Here is a 19,854-nt window from a genome sequence, read left to right as displayed (position 1 = left end):
GTGCCAGTGCTCACTGCGAAACAGCCGTTGCCAAATGATATGTTTGAATTTGCTGTTCCTTTAAAAAACAAAACAAAAAAACCAGATTAAAACCTCTTATTAGGTTGCTGGCATTTCTTAATCTGTTCTTCTCTTCTCATTTTTATTTCCTAGTTCTTCTTAGTGTTCGGTTGGACAACTCCTTAGCCATTCTGGAGATGGACTTGCTTTCCAGGACCTACCTCTTGGCAGCCTTATTAACCTGTATCGTGTTTCAGTCCGGTGCCCAGGAGAAGAATTATACGGTGCGGGAGGAGTTGCCAGAAAATGTCCTAATTGGCAATTTGCTTAAGGACCTCAACTTGACTCTGGACCCTGATGTGCCCCTTTCGTCACCCCTGCAGTTCAAGCTTGTGTATAAGACTGGGGATGTTCCGCTGGTGCACGTGGAGGAGAATACTGGAGAAATATTCACCACTGCCAACCGCATTGACCGGGAGAAGCTCTGCTCTGGCATTTTTAGTGAGAACCGCTGTTTCTATGAGGTGGAAGTTGCTGTCCTGCCCGATGAAGTTTTCCGACTGGTCAAGATCAGGTTCCTGATTGAGGATATAAATGACAATGCCCCTCTTTTTCCATCAACAGTCATCAATATCTCCATCCCTGAGAATACAGCCATCAATTCCCGGTATTCTGTCCCATCTGCTCTTGATCCTGACATTGGAGTCAACGGCATCCAGCACTATGAACTCCTTAAGGTGAATGTTGGTCCTTGTATCTCCCCTGAAAGATTCATCTCCATTATTTCCCCTTGAGTTTCTTAATAATTTCTAGGATCTTGCATTGCATTTAAATTTCAGCAAGGGGAGGAATAAGGAAAGATGGGGGTATTGATTGAAAGTGGAAAAGTGAAAATAAAACAGAGGGGTGGGGAATGGACTGGAGTGGTGGAAAGATAATAGAAGATTGAGTAGTAGTAGTAGTAGTAGTAGTAATAATAATAATAATAATAATAATAATAATAATGGTAATAATGTTTCATATATAAACATCTTAGCATTTTGGGATCTCCTCTCCCCATATTCACCTCCTCATTTCTCATGCAATAAGGGATTTTCAAGTTTGCCTGCCTTATATATATGATCTAAACTGGCAGAATGTGGTAGACTATATATGCTTGTGGGCTGCACCAAAGAAAGTGTTTTTTATGTGTGTGTGTGTGTGTGAGTATACATACAGATGCATTCTCTCTGAGTCACTCAGGCACAATTCATGTGTTGCCTTGGCAAACCCTCTCTTCTGCATTTAACTACTCACATGAGCAGTCAATTTGTGTGTGAGCCTTTTGCTGTGGGTGCAGGAACCTTAGCTAGGAGAGGGGATGAGAAGAAGAATGACATCTTACCACCCAACTACCTTTATAGCCATCAGTATATATCTTGAATCCAAAATAAGCTGGATTTCCAGACATAACATTTTAACCAATCTTTGGCTTCCCATACGCTAAATATGTGGGGAAATTCACAACCACTTTGTGTGATGTTTTCCATTTCAGTACTAGTTAGTTTTAGACTGCCTGAGCTGTCAGTCCCATAAGAACTGCACGCTTGGACATTTTTCAAAACTCGCAGCATATATATATATATATATATATATATATATATATATAATCTGTCAAGGAGAAGCTGGAGGTAGGGATGTACTTAGTGAATGTGACCAGTAGCTCTGGCAGTGAAGCATATGAAAGCAAAGAAGGGAGCCCCGTGGAATAGTGATATGCACTGAAGCAAATTAACATTCTCAGAGAAGCAAAGAGGAAGCCCTCCATCTGACTGGCTCAATCAGCCTGCTTTGGTAATGCTTGGGTAGGTTAATAGTAAAGGGAAATGAAAAGTTATTCACACACAGAGAAAAGAGCAACTGTAATGATGCCCATTCTGTAGAAACAAGCAGGGCATTTGACATTACAAATAATTTTGTGTGTGTGTGATGCTGGGGTGTCAGAGGCAGACAGTTTCTCCTTTGTTTCTTGATGAGCAAAATCTCTGGTGCACATTTATTGGTGGCTCAAGACAGGGTGTGATGGGGGGGGGGATGGTTTGCCAAAGATAACACCTGTGACTCACCAGGAAGGACTAAATTTTTGGTCTTTCAGATGTTGTTAGACTCTAGCTCCTATTATGACTGGCCTTTTTGGACTGATAGAAGTTGTAGTCTGGATGCATGGTTCATCTCCACCAGGAGCTGTACATTCAGTATTATGGGCCCAAGTTTATGCAATTCCATTTCAGTTAAGGTCAGACAGACTCACTCCTTGCTGAATTTCCAGCACTTAGTGAAGTTTATTATTATTATTCCATCATGCATTTTAATTGGACTGATTTTTAACCGATTCTTACCCTTTCCATGTTGTATTCCTTGTTCCTCACTTAGAGATGATTGTCATTAAGTCGTAAATAAACAAATAAATTGCAGTGAAAGAAGTGATTTTCAACCTCTGAATCTGCTTGAAAGTGAGATGGACCTTTGGTGGTGCATCACTGCCCTGCCCCTTTCAACTGGCAGTGGTTCTCAAACATCTCAAGCAGTAGACATTCCTATCACTTGCTGCCTGATCCTCTCAGTGGATTTGTTGGGGGTTGAATTTGTTATCTTTTGCATGAATAACCTGTGCCCCTCCCCCTTTCCTTCATTGCTTGTATATACCAGCTTCTATCTTCGGGGAACCTTTTGCTTGTGATTGGTGGCAGTCTTGGCTGTTACTGCTTTCTCTAGCTGATGATGAACCTTAATTTCATACAAGCTCAGGAGCTCCAAAGCCAACACGAAGCCCTTCTGTTCAGAAAGGTTTCTCAATCATTTCAGTCAAAGGAGCAGTGGGGCCCTGCTGTGGTCAGTTCCCGATTGCGAACTTCCCATAGGCATTTTGTTGGCCGCTGCAAGAACAGAATGCTCAACTAGACAGGCCTTTGAAATAAATGGAACAGTCTTCACAACGCACACCTCCTTTGTGTAAAGTTACACGGCCATGTATTGCAGACATCATAGGGAAATAAGGCAGCAAGGTACAAAGGCTTGACACCACAGATCTGAATAAGGGAACAAAGGTGTGGGATACTATAACCACACGTAACAAACTGGGCAAGTCAGCTCCACCAAGGGGGAGAGGTAGTGTTGCATCATGCTTTCAGGTAAGTAGGGAGATGATACTGCTTCACTCCACCCTGCCAATAGTGTCCCTATTTTCCAGAGGCATCCCTTATTTAGAGAAGCCATCCCAGTTTCTAATTTGATCCCCAAATATCCCACTTTTCCTTAGGATGTTTCCTATTTTCATCAGAGAACTGTTGGAGGGTACACCCTGCCAGGGGGGTTGACAGTACCGCAGTCAACACTTGGGGCTACATTGTTCAACTTAAAGGTGACTATCCTCACCAAATATTAGCTGTCTACCTGCCAATATGGGAAATCTAACAGCAACCCACCCCTCCACTGCGGACACATGCCACCAAGCAAACAATGCCAATCAAGTGATGGGGCCAAAAAAAAAAAAAAAAAAGAGCATACTGCCTGCTCCCAAGGTGACCTTGGGCCAGGACTGAACCAAATGGGATTGGTGGATGTCACCAAACCTCCAGAAGGCTGGCAGAGCTGGAGCCAGTATGGTGTAGTGGTTAAGAGCGGTAGTCTCGTAATCTGGGGGACCGGGTTCGCGTCTCCGCTCCTCCACATGCAGCTGCTGGGTGACCTTGGGCCAGTCACACTTCTTTGAAGTCTCTCAGCCCCACTCACCTCACAGAGTGTTTGTTGTGGGGGAGGAAGGGAAAGGAGAATGTTAGCCGCTTTGAGACTCCTGAAGGGGAGTGAAAGGCGGGATATCAAATCCAAACTCTTCTTCTTCTTCTTCTGGAGCAGCGCACATGCTGTGCACCTGAGGGTGGAGCTATGGGGGCACGGTGAGCCACCCATGGTGGGCTGCTTCCTGGGTGGCGGCGGGGGGAGTGAGCTGCACCACTTTGCCAGCAGCCTTCCTCCCTTCTCTCTTCCATTTGACAGCTCGGGTGAGGCTCCGCCTAGCCCGGAAACAGCCCGGGAGCGGGGGGCAACAGTGCGCTGCCTGCCCGTGACTCCCAAGCCTCCCCTGAGCTGTCAAAACAAAGGGGGAAGGCCGCCGGCAAGAGTTTGGATTTGATATCCCGCTTTATCACTACCCTAAGGAGTCTCAAAGTGGCTAACATTCTCCTTTCCCTTCCTCCCCCACAACAAACACTCTGTGAGGTGAGTGGGGCTGAGAGACTTCAAAGAAGTGTGACTAGCCCAAGGTCACCCAGCAGCTGCATGTGGAGGAGCAGGGAAGCGAACCCGGGTCACCAGATTATGAGACTACCGCTCTTAACCACGGTAGGCTTGGGAGTTGCGGGCGGGACAGCGTAATGTCACCCCCCTCAGTGATGACACCCAGGGCGACCCCCCCCCCGCCCCCTGAAGGCCAGCAGAAGGTGTGGCAGGGTTAAGTAGCCAAACCTCAGCCCCACACATCATACCTGAGCATGCATGTGGCAAGAGCTAGGTCTCCTTTCCCTAAGTGACTGCATAGACCACCTACTGCTGCAGCAACTTCACTTGAATTGAACTACAAATATATATATATATTTTCTGCTGACTCTTTGTCTTTGTTTCTTTGCTCTAATCACTAGCTGCGTGCCAGCAGAAAGTAGGAATGGGCTGAAATGATGAAGTTTCTTTTTATAGATCACTTTTCCCTGATACAGTGCTGGTGCTTTAAAATGTCCCACTGTCTTGGTGACTCAGATGCAGACATCGTAAAAAAAGAGAGAGGCATTCCTGTTGCCCACTGGACAAGCATAATAAACAGTGTATAGGGGGTGGGGAGAGACTTCACAGATCATAGCGAATCATTGCTCTTCTGTTGTAAGTTACCATCCCTGAGTATTGCACTTTTCCCATCTGTGTATAACCCACTACCTTCTAGCCACACTGTACACGTGACATAGCTGCTGTGCCCATTTGAAGCTCAGCACACCTTCACTATAATTTTTGTGGTGTGTGTTGTCTCATGACCCCCATTTTATTTTAAATTAGTGTATACCAGTAAAATGCATTCTAGCTGTCAGCTCTTCTGAAAAACATGGTTTGGGGAAAGATGGAAGAGCCACAGGGAAAATACAGGATGAGCATGATTCGATCTGTGGATGCCCCGTTAAAAGTGAGTCAACAAAGCATTGCAGTTGCACACCCATCTCCTAGCCTGGAAGCATCTTTCAATTGCAAATAAATGATTTAACAGGGGCAGCGTTAAATGTCTAGAACACTTTCTATTGAGAGAGGTCTTCATGATGACTTGGCGGTGCTCTATGAAGATTGCAAATGTATTTGAAACCGTTTGCATGGATTTTATATATTTCCCCCTCTCTCTTTTTTGGTGATTTACAGTAAATAGGTCATTGGAAATGATTTATTTAAAATGATGCATGCTTTGGCACTGTTGGGTAAAAATCCAATTCATGTGAATGGCCTGTGATGGAGAGAGGGAGGAAGCAGGATTAAAAGAGAGAGACAGCGGGGCCTGGTTGATATAGGTGGAAGGGGAGCAAAAAGTGCTTTTGCAACTCGACTGCAGAAGGAAATGCTTCCAAGGAGGAAGAGGAGCCATTTAATAAATGAGGAGGCGATGACATTAATGAGGATTCTGAAATAGCTGAGCTTTTAGATTGCTCCTGGGCGGTGGGGGGGTGGGGAAATCTGACCTTTATCAAGCAACATAAAATATATGGCATAGTGATTTCAGAAGTAACAGAGGTTTTGCCAACCTGTGTAGAAGGCAAATAAGTATATAAATCGCTCATTAAAAGTTGCTTTGGACTGGTGTATAAATTTAGCTGGAGTGTCTAGCTAGGTGTTTGGAAAATAGCCTAAAGATTTGGTGTAAATGCATACTACATCCATATAAAATGCACACATACAAAGATGCACACATAGCTATTTATCTCTGTGCCTTGTACTGTTTTCTCTGGTACCAAGAAGCTCTCTGATGAGGCAGAAGTGGAGTTAATATACTGTTTGCCTAGGAGTTTTGCATAACAGGTACATGATAGTGCAATCCTGTACAAGTGTGCTTAGTGGGAAGTCCCATTAAGTGCAACAGGATTTACTCCCATGCAGTGGTGTCTGGTGCCCATTGAAACTAGCAGGACAGAATCCATGGAACCCAACAGTAGGTGGAGTTAGAACCAAGGAAAGGGAGAGCCAGCCAATTCAGCTTTTGCCCTCCTCCTGCCCCACTGCCAAGTTCTACAAGAGCAACACAGATCATCCAGATTTCCACTTCTCTTGCCTTTCCCCCCAGGTAAATCCAGTCTTTACAGCAAACATCAATAGGTTTCCCCATGGATTCATGTTTGCTCTGATTCAGCACTAAATAGCAACTCTTCCTGGGGAAAGCGATGGGGCAGAAAAAAAACCGCTTGGCATGCAAAAAACAAAACAAAACAAAAACTCTTTGCATTCTAGGCATGGGACAAGTGGAAGTGTGAATGAACCCTGAGACAAAGGAGGAAGAATCCACTCCCTGGCAGGCAGTGGGACAGACTGGATGAGGGCAGACTGGTTGGTGGGACAGTGGCACATTTGCATGAATGGACCAGTGTCCACTGCTCCCAGGTATGTGTGTGTAGAATTACTGTCTTAGATTCTCTTGGTCAGTGGCTGTTTAGACCTGATCAGTGTTTTGAGTGATATATATGCAACAGGTCCCTTGGTCTATTGATTAAAAGTAGGTCTGATAGTACTGGTGGTGGTGAGATGAGCTATAAATCAGGAAGTTTCCAGTCTGAATTTCACATTTGCTGTGGATTCATTAAGTGGACTTAGGCAAGTTCTCTTTTCTCAGTTCCTGATCTGCAATGTGGGGATAATATTGGAACTACTTCACAGGGTTGTTATAGGATAATAAGCTGCTGTGTGTGAAGCTCTAAGTATTATCAGGATGAATATCTCTCTATTAGAAGTGTTAGTGGTTTTTGCTGGTGCTGCAAAACCACAAAGGACTGCTTAGTGAAAGCAGCAGATCTTTCATCAATTTGGCCCACGACATCTCCTTACTACCATGCTACAGGTGATCTGATGGTGTATTTTTGTTTTCTTATCTTCTTGTGGCACGGGTGCCTGGGGCAGTAGTGTTGCCAGGGCCACACAATATTGTGGGGCACAGGAAGAAGCTCCAAATCAATGGCTTTCATGCTGCTACTGAAAAGAAAAGAGCTGGTTGTGCACGCACTCTGGGATTTGGCATATTTGCCTTCCAAAGGTTGTCTTTTGTTCATGGTCAAAATTTGACTGTTTGTCTTTTGGAAGCAGGTTGCTTCGTGGTTCTTACTGGTTCTGTGAAGCAACTTTGTGCTCAGTTCCCTTGCTTGAGCCTTTGGAAAGCTTAAAACTGGGACCTGCAACACAAGCTTGCTGAGGAGGAAATCATTTTTAAGCCTGTCAGTCTTTCCCTGCATTGAACCACCATTTATTTTGATCACTCACTTAGGGCCCAGTTGCTCATCCATTTCTTAAATTAAAAATATCCAACAAATTATATATAAAGTTATATGCAAAGCATAACATATATTATAGATATATTATATATGGAAGAAGCAAGCCCCATGTGGTACTATATCTTCTACATACATTTAGTAAGTATTAATAGATAACTATTTTAAACAATTATGTGCATTGTTGTATGCAGCTGTTTGTGTGCTATAATATTAATATTAATAATAATAATAATAATAATAATAATGATTTATTTCCCAGCCACTCTGGGTGGCTTCCAACAAAGATGAAAAATACACTAAAATGTCACATATTAAAAACTTCCCTGAATGTGCTGGTTGCTTTAGGAAACCCAGAGTGCATATGCATATACTATTCTATTGTGTGCATAATAGCACATGCAATGATGCATGTAAAATGTGAAAATAGTTCATATTTTAAGCTGAACCAGTGTGTGTGTGTGTGCGCGCACGCACGCATGCGCGCAAAATGGCAGTTACAAAAATCTGCTCAACACCAGGAATATCAGAATATTCCATCACTATCCAGGTTGCTATATTTCATTCCTTTCCTCTTTAGGTTTCCATGATTTTCCCTCTCCCATACTCAGCCAGAATTCTGTCACTTGTGATCATAAGCCATTTGAGTGTTCCCTCCCTTCTCCCCCTGAAGATTTGGGTGCTGGTGGTACTCCAGTAAGCTTTAGGGTCCCTCCTATTAATATTGCCTTCGTATGTGGGGGTGATGACGACTTTCACCACATAAGGCATAAGGATCCACACTTTGAGAAAGACTTCACTATTAGCATATAGGATTCGCTCTGCAGTTGTGTCTTGGTGCACAGCACCTGCTAACTGCTTGTGACCCAATGTATCCTGGATTTGCTATCTTAGTGCCCCTCTATGTGTCCTTTTTATTCTGCATTCATGATGATTTGTGCTCATGGTGGTATTGGACTGTTCATACACATTCCCACTTTCAGTACTGTTTGCACCTGTTTTGGGGTGGGATACCGCTTTGCTTCCAATTGATGCAGGTACCATAACATCCTACTGCAAGTGTTCTGGGTTGTTATCAGTGTTGTAAATACACTATTATTGTGTCAGTGACACAAAAATTCATCCAGAGGGGCCTTTAATGAGCGTGTGAATGGAGAGTTAAAACACACGAGTCCGACTCCTTCCAGTTCTAGGTTCCGTGAATTGGATTTGGATTTGGGAACAGAGCATCTCAGAGGGTAAAAGATAAACACTTGCTTCCATTTCATTGCTCCAAGGAACATTCAAAACTTGGTCCAAGATCTACTGAAGTCTAGTGGGCTTTGTATCACACAGTAGTGTAGCAATAGTGCTGATGCAAGTAGTAGTAATACATTATAAATTTGTAGCCAGTACATGCAGATGCCGACTACAGCAGACTTGGTGCCCTTGCCTATATTTAAGAATGAACTTTTCAACTCATTAACATTATCAGTGCTTTATGCTACAGCCAATTCTGCTCTCAGACCTCTCCAAATACTCCGTCAACCTCCTCTCCACTTTTAATAAACTTAACAGTGGTTGCCGATGATTGCTTGAGGCCAATGTCTTGAGATGGCATGCTAATTATGACTGTCTGTGCCTATGTGCCAACCAGCTGGAGAGGGTAAAAAAATCACACTGACCAGGCATATAGGCATTTTTAAACACTTGCTTCACTTTATTTAAAAGTGGCATAAGCAACATAAATTAAATAAGCAAAAGGGAAATGAATGTTTTGGATGGAGAACTTGTAGCCTTCCAACCCCAGAAAGCATGGCCAGTGGTCAGGGATGATGGGATTTGTAGTCCAGCAACAACAGTTTCCCCACTCCTGCTTTACTGCATGCAATCGCTGAAAATGTGCAGAACCTGACGTCTAGCCTGTTATGATCCAAAGTTTGTTGGAAATGTACTGTGCAGGGGGTTGGACTAGATGACCCTTGGGATGCCTTCCAATTCTATATTTCTTTGATTCTGTGATTCTGTTAGCTACCAGGTGGAAATGCAAAACTGCATCGGTCTTCATCTCTCTCCATGAAGTGAAATCAATTAGCCAAGGAGAAGTAGTTTAAAATTGCTCATTTTGTGTAGCATTCTGCAACCTGCCCTTCTTAGCAGCAGATATTGAATGCCCTTGTGTACAGGTTTGCCTACTTCTTATTAAGTGCAGAGTAAGTTCTGTCCCGACTTTAACCTTTAGCGATATTTTTTTCAGGGCAGACTGCTAAACATAACCAGTTGTTGTTGTTCTGCTTTAATTCAATCAGCAATGTGATTCCCCACAGGAATATGCCGCAGACTCAATATATTCATGGACAGGCATGTCATGCTGTGATATCAATTCCCCACAATGATTATAGCAGCATTTTCCCTTAATTTGAAGGATCTGTGTATCAGATTTATAGCCCCACTTGCAACTTTGTGTAGTGGTTCCATCTCCAAGATTTTTTATTTTTTTGTGTGTGTGATGCTTTGAGCTATTTTCTAAGTACAGTGCTGGCCTGGAGAGCTAGAAATAAAAGTGGCACTTTGCTTCTAAATAGATTAATTTGATAGCCATATATATATATATATATATATATATATATATAATCACACACACACACACACACACACACACACTGGAAGGGTTTTTTTTTTGCAGGAAGGCACCTTCTACTGTAAATTCTCTACGATGAAAAAAAAAAACCCTCTTAAAGCAGTGAAACTGAACTGGGATTATGTTTTCTTCTCTCTTTCTGCAGAAATGTCCATTGATCCCTCCATCCCTTAAATGGTGTGTGATGTTCGTTCCCACTGAAGGTTGCACACTCTGATAGATAATGCCCAGCAGATGGAGGGTTGTTGTGATAATCTACCTAATTTGATTGGCAACTCAAATGTTGCTGCTCTGTTCATGGGGAACATGTACCCCAAGCCTTCTTTATGGCCTGGACATCCATTCTATAGACTGGGAGAAATGACATTGCTATTGTCTCCAGCTCATGGAAGTTAAAAAACAAATGCCATGCACAGCTGGTACTTCGAGTGTGGCGCTAGGTTGAGTGTGTGGTTCTAGGTATGACCAAATGGGTGCTTGACAGTCCAACCACTCTGATTCATACCTGTTTGCTTTCCTGTGTTACTAACACTCACAAAATCTAGGCCTGAAACCACCGTTCAGTTCCCAGCCTTTTGAAACAAGGGTGAGTGATACAGGATAATAACACCTTAAAGATTAGCAAATTTGTCATGGCACAAGATTATGTGGGCTTCAGTGCACTTTATCATATACGTAATAGGTGTATAAATACACAAGAATCTGCCTTAAGCCCAGTCAGACCATTGCTTCATGTAGCTCAGTATTGTCCACACGAACTGGCAGCAGCTCACCAGGGTTTCAGGCAGAATTTTCTTCCAGCTTTACCTGGAAGAAAATGATGATGGAGATTGAATCTGGGACCTTCTACATGAAAAGCAGATGCTTTGCTACTATGGCTATTCACCAGTGTTATATTGAGGTGCACACATTCTGTTTATTTTATTGGTGGTGTACAATAAAACCATTAACACATCGTAAAACAAAAATATGAGGGTTTATTCGTGTGTAACAGCGAGGTCAGAGGAAAATGAAACACAGAAACTACAGTGATAATGACTTAGTTAAGAGCAGCAGTTCACATAGCCCAGGCAACCTGGCATTGGTCTAATCACATGTAGAGTGATTTGAAATCCTCTGTGGCAGGGATTTCCCAGTCCAGGAACAGCTACAGCTGTTGAACTAATCAGTTGTTAGCAAGAGGCACTTCTAGCCACTGAGGAGACCTAAGCCTCCAGTGACAAAAGTGGATCGAAAAGCACCCCAAAACTGTGAACCTGCTACTTCAGAGGGAGTGCAACTCCCCTGTGACCCTTTTATAATGTGCAGTTGACTTGACAGAGTGTCAAACCAACATTCCGGTTGTCTTCTGAGTTTGCGGCTCCAAGATCCCTTTGCCACTTGCTTCCTAAATTTCTGCCTAATTTTAAGCTTTTAATTATATTTTAGCCAGTAATATTTCTGTTTCCCCATGATTTTTGCATGACTCTGTATATAAACATTGTATATAATGGCACTGTATATAAACATTGTGGAAGGAGATGTGCATCCACTCTCCCCCTACCCAAAACACGCATGCAGGCACACACACACCACTACTTGTGAACAACAGAAAAATGTAGATATGAGCCCAGGATTATAGACTGGAGCCAAGCTTGTGGTTAAATCTAACTTTATAACACCTCAGTTACATAAGAAATCACTGTTTATGAGCCGAGCAAGCAACTCTGATTCAAATTGATTGGGCAATGGAAAATAACAACAGTAGAGAGGAGAGAAGGACATACAAAATTAATTTTTATGGCCTAGAGGACATGATTTTTCTTCACCTTATGCCATCCCTGCTCAGAGCTATGTATTGCTGTTAATATCTGAAGCGGGGAGAGAAGAGCGGAGTGGGGAGAGAGAGAGAAAGCACAGACAGGCAAATGTCAGTTGCAAACGCCACCCATGTGGCAGACGTAACAGCCTAATGGAATAACTCCACTGCGACTCGAAAGTAAATTGAATCCCCTTTACAAGGGGCCTAATGTTTCACTTAGAGGACTGCTGCCGCCACACCAGCTTACTGCTTTCTGCTACCTTCAGGGGAGGGGGAGTGGAAATGGTAGAGCGATAGCTTTATTTAGCCTGAATCAAAGCCAGGGTGCAGAGTGACCACAGCTCACGTCACTACCTTTGGAAATTCATCTTCACAAGCCCTCTTCTCATGTGCTGGCAGTTGGGAGGAGAGGCAGAGAGGACAATAAAGTGGTATACTGGCTCTTTAAGTAGGTCACTGATAGCCTAGGGTGGTTGTTATCAGCGTCCACCTTATGTGGAAAACAAAACCTGTCAATGCGAAGCTCCCTCTACTTGTAAACAGACCTTTATTAATGCTGACAGGACTTGTTGAAAATTATGGAGTTTGACACAAATAGGATTAGGTAACTTCTGACTTCATTATTCTAGGAGTATCAGATGCCTCCGGTAAGTGTACAGTAACCTATTAATACTGCCCGCCCCGCCCCCCAAATGTTATGCGCTGTGGGAAATGGCTGTGAATATTTCTTTTCCCTCCCCACCCCCCCACAGATCAGGAAGAAGGAGCTGCTTCCCAGAAACTGAATTAAAATGTATGCAGGAATTTCCAAGGAATCCACCTTGTTTCGAGCTGCAAACCCGATTGGACAGATTTGGCATGCTTGCTGATCACCATGTCATTCTGCAGAGAATAGCTTTGGGCAGGGCTGTAGGTCACTGAAAGAGCATGTGCTTTGTATGCAGAAGGTCCCAGGTTCAGCAGGTAGTACAAGAGGCTGGTGAAAGAAATCCTCAAAAACACTGCCAGTCAGTGCTGACAATATGGAGGTCCAACTTTGTAAAAAAGAGTTTTCCTGGGTTCCTGTGTTTGCTGTGGGGACAGGATATTTTGTCTGAAGAGATTCCACCAGGTTCCACTACTGGATTGCTGATTGAAGTGAAGGTTTCCAGAGTAGGCTCTACTTCCATCTCTTTAGCTTAGTAGTGAAGTAGTAGAATGTTAGCTTTTCATGCAGAAGGTTTCCGGTTTAACGGGAGAAGGAGCAAGCTTGTTTTCTACTGTTCTAGAGGCTAGAACATGAACCAGTGGGTTCAAGATACTAAACACCAGGAAGAAATTTCTGACAGTAAAAGCTGTTCGACAGTGGGTGATTGTGTGGACTCTCCTTCCTTGGCGGTGTATAAGCAGAGATTGGATGGCCATCTGTCCTGGATGTTTTAGTTGAGATTCCTGCATGGCAGAGGGGGTTGGACTAGATGACCCTTGCGGTCCCTTCCAGTTCTGTGATTCTATGCTGTTTACTGGTATCCATGTGGATTCTCTGCACGTTTCAAAATCTGAACACATGCCTCTTTCATAGCCTTGAGTTTCCCTTAACATTCACACTTCTTGGACTCATGAGTTCAAGTTTTGACAGATCTCTTGCACTGTTTAGACATGAATTCTTAAAAGGCCATTATTGGCTATTCCCCAGCTAGCTAGCGGAGTGTGCTGCAAGCGATTGAGCTAGCTCCAGCAAAGGAGCTGGGAGAGTTTCTTACTAGGTCTGAAAAATGACACCTGGAAGACAAATGGGAGCTGTCATAGCTAAGCCTCTGAGGAATGCCTTCCTAGCTCAGTGGCTTTACATAGCTAAATCTCAGAGTGCCGCATCAAAAGGTTCACACCCTGAAGGTGCTTACAGGGGGTTCTTGCTGCTGTCAGGAGTCATAGCTACTGCTGATCATAAATCCATTTTAAACATCTTTCTCATCTCAGGGCTCTGGAAACTTACAGAGCAACTTCTATGGGCTTTATTGCCACGTGCCCTGTAAACGGCCCACCATGAATGGCTGTCAGCTGTGCATACCTGAAAATGTGGCTGGTTGTGCCATTTTTAAAATTCCTTTTGAGCCCTTTTTAAATCAATATTTTATTAAGAGGATTTCATTTGTAAAAAGATGGGGGGGAGAGAAAGAAAAAAGTGAGTGAGAATGAAAAAAGAAAAGAAACAATACTGTTACATTACCGTACATTAATATACAAGAATAAATATATTCTTATTATCCTAATACACATATGCTTTTCTGTGTAAACTCATTCCAAATATCATTGTATTTATCCAAAGAAAGTCTGCATCTATAAGCTGTCCGTTCATATGTTGCCAATGTTGTCATGTTGTCAAGCCATTGATTAAGGGAAATCGTATCTCTATTCTTCCAGTTCATCTGCTTCAGTCTCTTGGCCACCATTAGGGTGTGCAAAATCCATTTTTGTTTTCCTGTTGTCAATTTCCATACAATGTTCAAGAGCATATTCACCTCTGGAAATCTTTATATAGTCAAGCACATTCTTCCAAAGCTTAGTAAGTGTAAAATATAGTATGTTTCAAAGAAATATAGTATGTTTCAGAGAAACATTGTCCTTATTACATCTCCAATAATCTTTTTGAGCACTTGAAGATTATCAGATGAACACACACAGAGCTTGAATCAACAAAATGTCATTGAAATTACTGGTACCTTTCCCGCTCACCCAACATTGATGTTTATAACCCAAATTACATATGATTGTGTTTTAAGGTTTTGTCTGACCTAATTTCATCCTCTCTAACATGTTTCTTAATAAGTTTTGCTATTCTTGTCCACTTCAAACCCACTATGGTCTTCACATATGGGAAATAACTTTATATACAGACTAGAAAAGGTTTTCAGTCTTTAAAAGCTTTTAAATTTGCCATCTCTGCATAGCCTCCAACATTTCTCCAATGAAAAGAGGAACATCCTAAGGGAAAGTGGGAGATTCCAGGATCAAATCAGAAACTGGGATGGCTTCTGTAAATCAGGGATGTCTCTAGATGGCTGTGTTTCTGGATATTCCAAGATTTTCATCAACCATTCTTCCTTTGAGAGTGTTTTCTCCTCCTTCCATTTCTGAGTGTTGAGAATCCTTGATGCTGAAGTCACATACATAAATACAGTTGAGGATTTCTTTGGGATTTTGCTGTCTAGTCTTAATTTCATTATATATTATGTCCCACAGGTCTTTGAGAAGACACTGTTTTACATTGGGAAGCGTCCTTAGAATATAGTATATAAAAAGGTGTGACAAAATGCTTTTAACAGTTTAAATTCACAGCATTGCCTACATCTGACCTGCCTTCCACCTTCAGACAGTTATCGGCTTGAGGAAACCTGAAAGCTTTATTAAGGAAGTCAGCACAGTGTAGGCATTACCCAGAGTACAGGATACACAATTCATTAGTCTACAGCAGAGCAGGGCAATTGCAAACCAAGGACATTGAATGAGAAAAGCCCATTGGTATTCTCTGTGTTCAGTATAAGAAGATACCTTATGCTGTGTCAGACCACTGGCCCATCTTGCTCAGTAGGGTTGGCACTCAGTGGCAACTCCCCTTTCAGACAGCAGCTTTCAGACAGGGAATTTCCCCCAGAGCTACCTGGTGATGTCAGGGATTGAACAAGGGACATTCTGCATGCAAAGCAGATGATCTTCCAGCGATCTATAACCTTTTCCCCAATTTACAATCATGCTACATAGATGGTGCTAATAATGTTATTGGATTAGAATCCCCTACCTGAATCTCATGGAACCTTCAGCACTTATGGAAAAGAAATGGTACGTTTGTGATTGTCCCAGCAAACAGACCTGCTGCTTCCTCTGCTGTGCTAAAGTGCCTTGACCTCTCTTGATAGCGCTGGTGGTCTCAGATCTCAAAGGCAATTACAGTATTTGAAAACCATGCTTATTGTTGGTTGGTACCATGGTCCTTTAGGCAGCACAGCTGGGCAAAATAAAATAAAATTCCAAACTGTCAGGTTCTGTTATCTTAACATCTCTTCAGGGCCCTGTCTAAGGACTGCAAGATAAAACTTTCCTTCCAGGCATAGAGAATAGAGAGGCTGGAGGCCAGGAGTTGATCAGTGTATCCCTTGACTTCCAAGGCAGTGATTTTCTCACTAGCTGTCAAGGAGAAGTAGTGTCCAGCTTAAGCTTGTCTTCGTGTAGTAGGGATGATAGGCCAAAGCTGGAAGGGACAAAACTGTCGTGTGGGATCCTATACTTCATCTGTCTTAACATGAACACAGTCTTTTGCTGATGTCCAGGGAAGTCACGTATGCTGGGTGTTACGGATACAGTAATTCTCCCCACGCGTGGTTCCTAAAGGAAAAGAGTTTGTTCATTGAACCACCTTGTAATTGGCAGTTTTTCAAAATCTGAACTTTTCCTGCATCTTTCTTTTTTAAACCTCCTAAAATTGGATTAAAATGTACGTTTCCTCTGCAGGAAAGGTAAAACAATCAATAACGTGAGCCTTGAGGCCCACACCTATAAATCACTGTGAAAGCCTCAACAGAAAACAAATTGTATGATACGATGGCATGATAGTACTGCATGTGCACGTGGGCATGGGTTGTTGTGGGGTTTGTTTGAATAACTGAAATGCAACTGTAAATGGAGCGTCAGTCTTGGCAGTTCCTGGAAGAACCACAGGGTAATTCAACACCCAAAGCATTTTCGTAGCTCATTTATTTCATTTGAATCTGCAACTTGCCTCTGACTCCTTGTGTGAGAGACTGGAGACTCCTTTCAAATGCAGGGGAGTCGGGGGAGCCCATAGAAATGGTTGTGAGGGAGGGGGCCTGCTTGATTATAAAATGGCAGAAAAAGAATTTCCAAACCCAATAGTAAGAACATAAGAATATATGGATGGATTAGGCCCAGCTATTGCCTATATATATATATGGGACACGGGTGGTGCTGTGGGTTAAACCACTGAGCCTCTTGGGCTTGCCAATCAGAAGGTTGGCGGTTCGAATCCCCACGACGGCGTGAGCTCCCGTTGCTCGGTCCCTGCTCCTGCCAACCTAGCAGTTCGAAAGCACATCAAAGTGCAAGTAGATAAATAGGTACCGCTCTGGCGGGAAGGTAAACAGTGTTTCCATGTGGTGCTCTGGTTCGCCAGAAGCGGCTTAGTCATGCTGGCCACATGACCCGGAAGCTGTACGCCGGCTCCCTCCGCCAGTAAAGTGAGATGAGCACCGCAATCCAAGAGTTGGTCACAACTGGACCTAATGGTCAAAGGTCCTTTTATCTTTACCTTTATTGCCTATATAAGCCAGCATCCTGTTCTCAAATGGCCAGCCAGATGATGATGATGATGATGATGATGATAATAATAATAATAATAATAATAATAATAATAATTTTTTATTTGTACCCCGCCCATCTGGCTGGGTTTCCCCAGCCACTCTGGGCGGCTTCCAACAAAGATTAAAAATACATTGAAATGCCACACTTTAAAAACTTCCCTGAGCAAGATGCCTGTGGGAAATCCAGTAGCTTGTGGCTACTGGATTTAAGCACAACAGTCTTCTCCACTCCTGTGGTTTCCAGCAACTTGCATTCAGAAGCATTACTGTCTCCTACTGTGGAGACAGAACACAACCAACATGGCTCCTCCATGAATCTTTCTTATTCTCTTTTAAAGCCATTGGCGACTGTCATTGCCTCCCACAGGAATGAGTTCCATAGTTTAACTATGTACTGAGTTCCTTTTCTGTGTACTGAACCTTCCAATGTTCAGCTTCATTGGATGCCCATGAGTTCTAGTGTAAAAGTGTGCTTTACTCAGAAGTACCCAATAACAATGTATTGGGGTGCAAGGGGAAGAAAGTCAGCCTATATCACACCATCTGTTAAACCAGTTTCCTTTCTGGTTGTAGTTTTTTCCTATATTCAGAAGCTGAGGTAGGCATAAAAGACCAAATCCACGACTAAAATTTCATATAAGCTTGTCTGAGTACTTACTTGAGTTCATTTTAAAAGGCTTTTTTTTCTGAACCCCCTGGGTTTCTGATGTAGGAAGTGTGGTGACTTGAAAGAGGGTCTTCTCCATTGTGGCCCTGAAATAGGGAATGTCATATTTAGGAAGGCTCGTATTGTGCAGAATTGGATGTCATTTTGGAGCAGGGTAAAAGTGTGTTTTATGTACCCATATTTTCCTACATGCCGTATGAGCTGATTTTAATCTGACCCCCCCCCCCCCACACACTGGTTTTTATTAACTCACTCAGGCTTCATTGTTCTATTACTTTTATATATATCGTGTTCTAAATGATACTGTTTTTATTACTGTTTTTGAGTTACCCTGGGTGTCTTGCTAAACTGATAAGTGGATAATATATTAGGTTCAGGATTCATTGTGGACATGAGTCCTCACAATGTCTTGGGAATTCCAGCTTCCATGGATGCACCCTATAGATGCAACCGTTTAAAAATAGGTATATATACTTTAAATAGACTGCTCGAGGTAGGGTGGGGACCTACGTTAGAGCCGCCAACAACTTTCTCTGCAGATCTTGCTACACTATCTGAAATAGAGCTTTTGGCAGATCTCCCGGCAAAGAAAGTTCAAGAGCTGCCGTGCAGCAGTCAGTACAACAGGTCTCTGGATTTTACTCAAGACTTAAAGTAGTTTATAAACAAAGCAAAGTAGAAGCTGGAAACCAAGCCTTTTGAGGAACGATTGAAGGAGCTGTGCATGCTTCGCCAGGAAAAGAGGACTGAGAGGAAATATCATAGCCATCTTCAGATATCTCAAGGGCTGTCACATGGAAGATTGAGTGAGCTTGTTTTCTCTGGCTCTGGACGGCAGGACTTGAACCAATGGCTTCAAGTTACAAGAAAGGAGATTCCGACTAAACCTCAGGAAGAACTTTCTGACAGTAAAAGCTGCTTGACAGTGAAATGGTCTCCCTTGGGAGACTGTGGAGTTTCCTTCCTTGGTGGTTTTTAAGCAGAGGTTGGATGGCCATGTGTCATGGATACTTTAGTTGATATTCTTGCATTGCAGGAATTTGGACTAGTTGACCACTGGGGTCCCTTCCAACTCTTCAATGATTCTCTTATTCTATAATTGGTTTATTTGGAGCAGAGATGCAGAATTTGTGGCCCTCCAGATGCTGTTGGATTCCTACTCCCATTCGTGGCCCTCTAGTTTGCCACTGGTCAAAGCTCCTGGGAGTTATAGTCCTGCAACACCTGGAGGACCATCCAGCTTCCCCATTCCTAACCTGGACATTAAATAACAATGAGCACAATTAATCATATTACCCTGGTGAAATACGGTCCTGCCCATTCAGTAGGGATTGTGAAACCTGCAGGAGACAATCACATTAGATTTGAATTTGGCAGTGGACAATCCCATCTGGCTCTGCAGCCCCTAAATATAGAAACCTGTTTTATTTTATTTTTACATCGACCTCTTTTCTAGCTCTCTAAACTTTGCATTGCTTCAATGAGTTATAGGTGGTCCCTTCGTCTATAATTGTGGTGCTTTAACACAATGAGTTATTGACAGCTTTTCCAACTGGTAACAGCTTTAGTGTGTTGTGCAGCAGTGAGTTATTGAGAGATTTTCCTGATAACTGCTTAACTCCTGGCTTTCTTGCCCAGTTTATCAATGGCCGTTTCATGAATAACTGTCGGACTTTGCTTCTGCCATTGTGGTTATCAGCTGCTCCTTAAAGGGCTAACTGCCTCCAGGGTCTCTGCCCCAAGAGTATTTATGGCTGTTCCGTTGATAATTTCCTGCCTTAGCTTTTCTTTTCTTTTTTTTTAAAGAAGAAGAAGATCACAAACACAAGTGACAGAGGGGAGCTTCTGTCACTCAGTGAGTGATGAATACTATT

At 42.8% G+C, this 19,854-nt stretch overlaps 1 protein-coding gene across 6 annotated transcripts in view; it reads left to right on the top strand.

Moving 5' to 3' along the window:
- Window positions 1–19,854, top strand: part of PCDH11X (protocadherin 11 X-linked) — a 758,870-nt gene that overhangs the window by 104,261 nt on the left and 634,755 nt on the right. For all 6 annotated transcript variants that reach the window (XR_014560298.1, XR_014560299.1, XR_014560300.1 and 3 more), the window contains one exon: window positions 154–737. Coding sequence is in view for 3 of the 6 variants with exons in the window: in XM_083722715.1 (XP_083578841.1) it covers window positions 198–737 (540 nt within the window). In the remaining 3 variants the exon portion in view is untranslated. The remainder of the gene's footprint in view (window positions 1–153; window positions 738–19,854) is intronic.

The sequence above is a fragment of the Podarcis gaigeae genome, assembly GCF_964106915.1.
Source record: "Podarcis gaigeae genome assembly, chromosome: Z".
Classification (NCBI taxonomy): domain Eukaryota; kingdom Metazoa; phylum Chordata; class Lepidosauria; order Squamata; family Lacertidae; genus Podarcis; species Podarcis gaigeae.
Note: the sequence above shows the minus strand (reverse complement) of the source record. Positions and strands in the feature narration are given on the sequence as shown.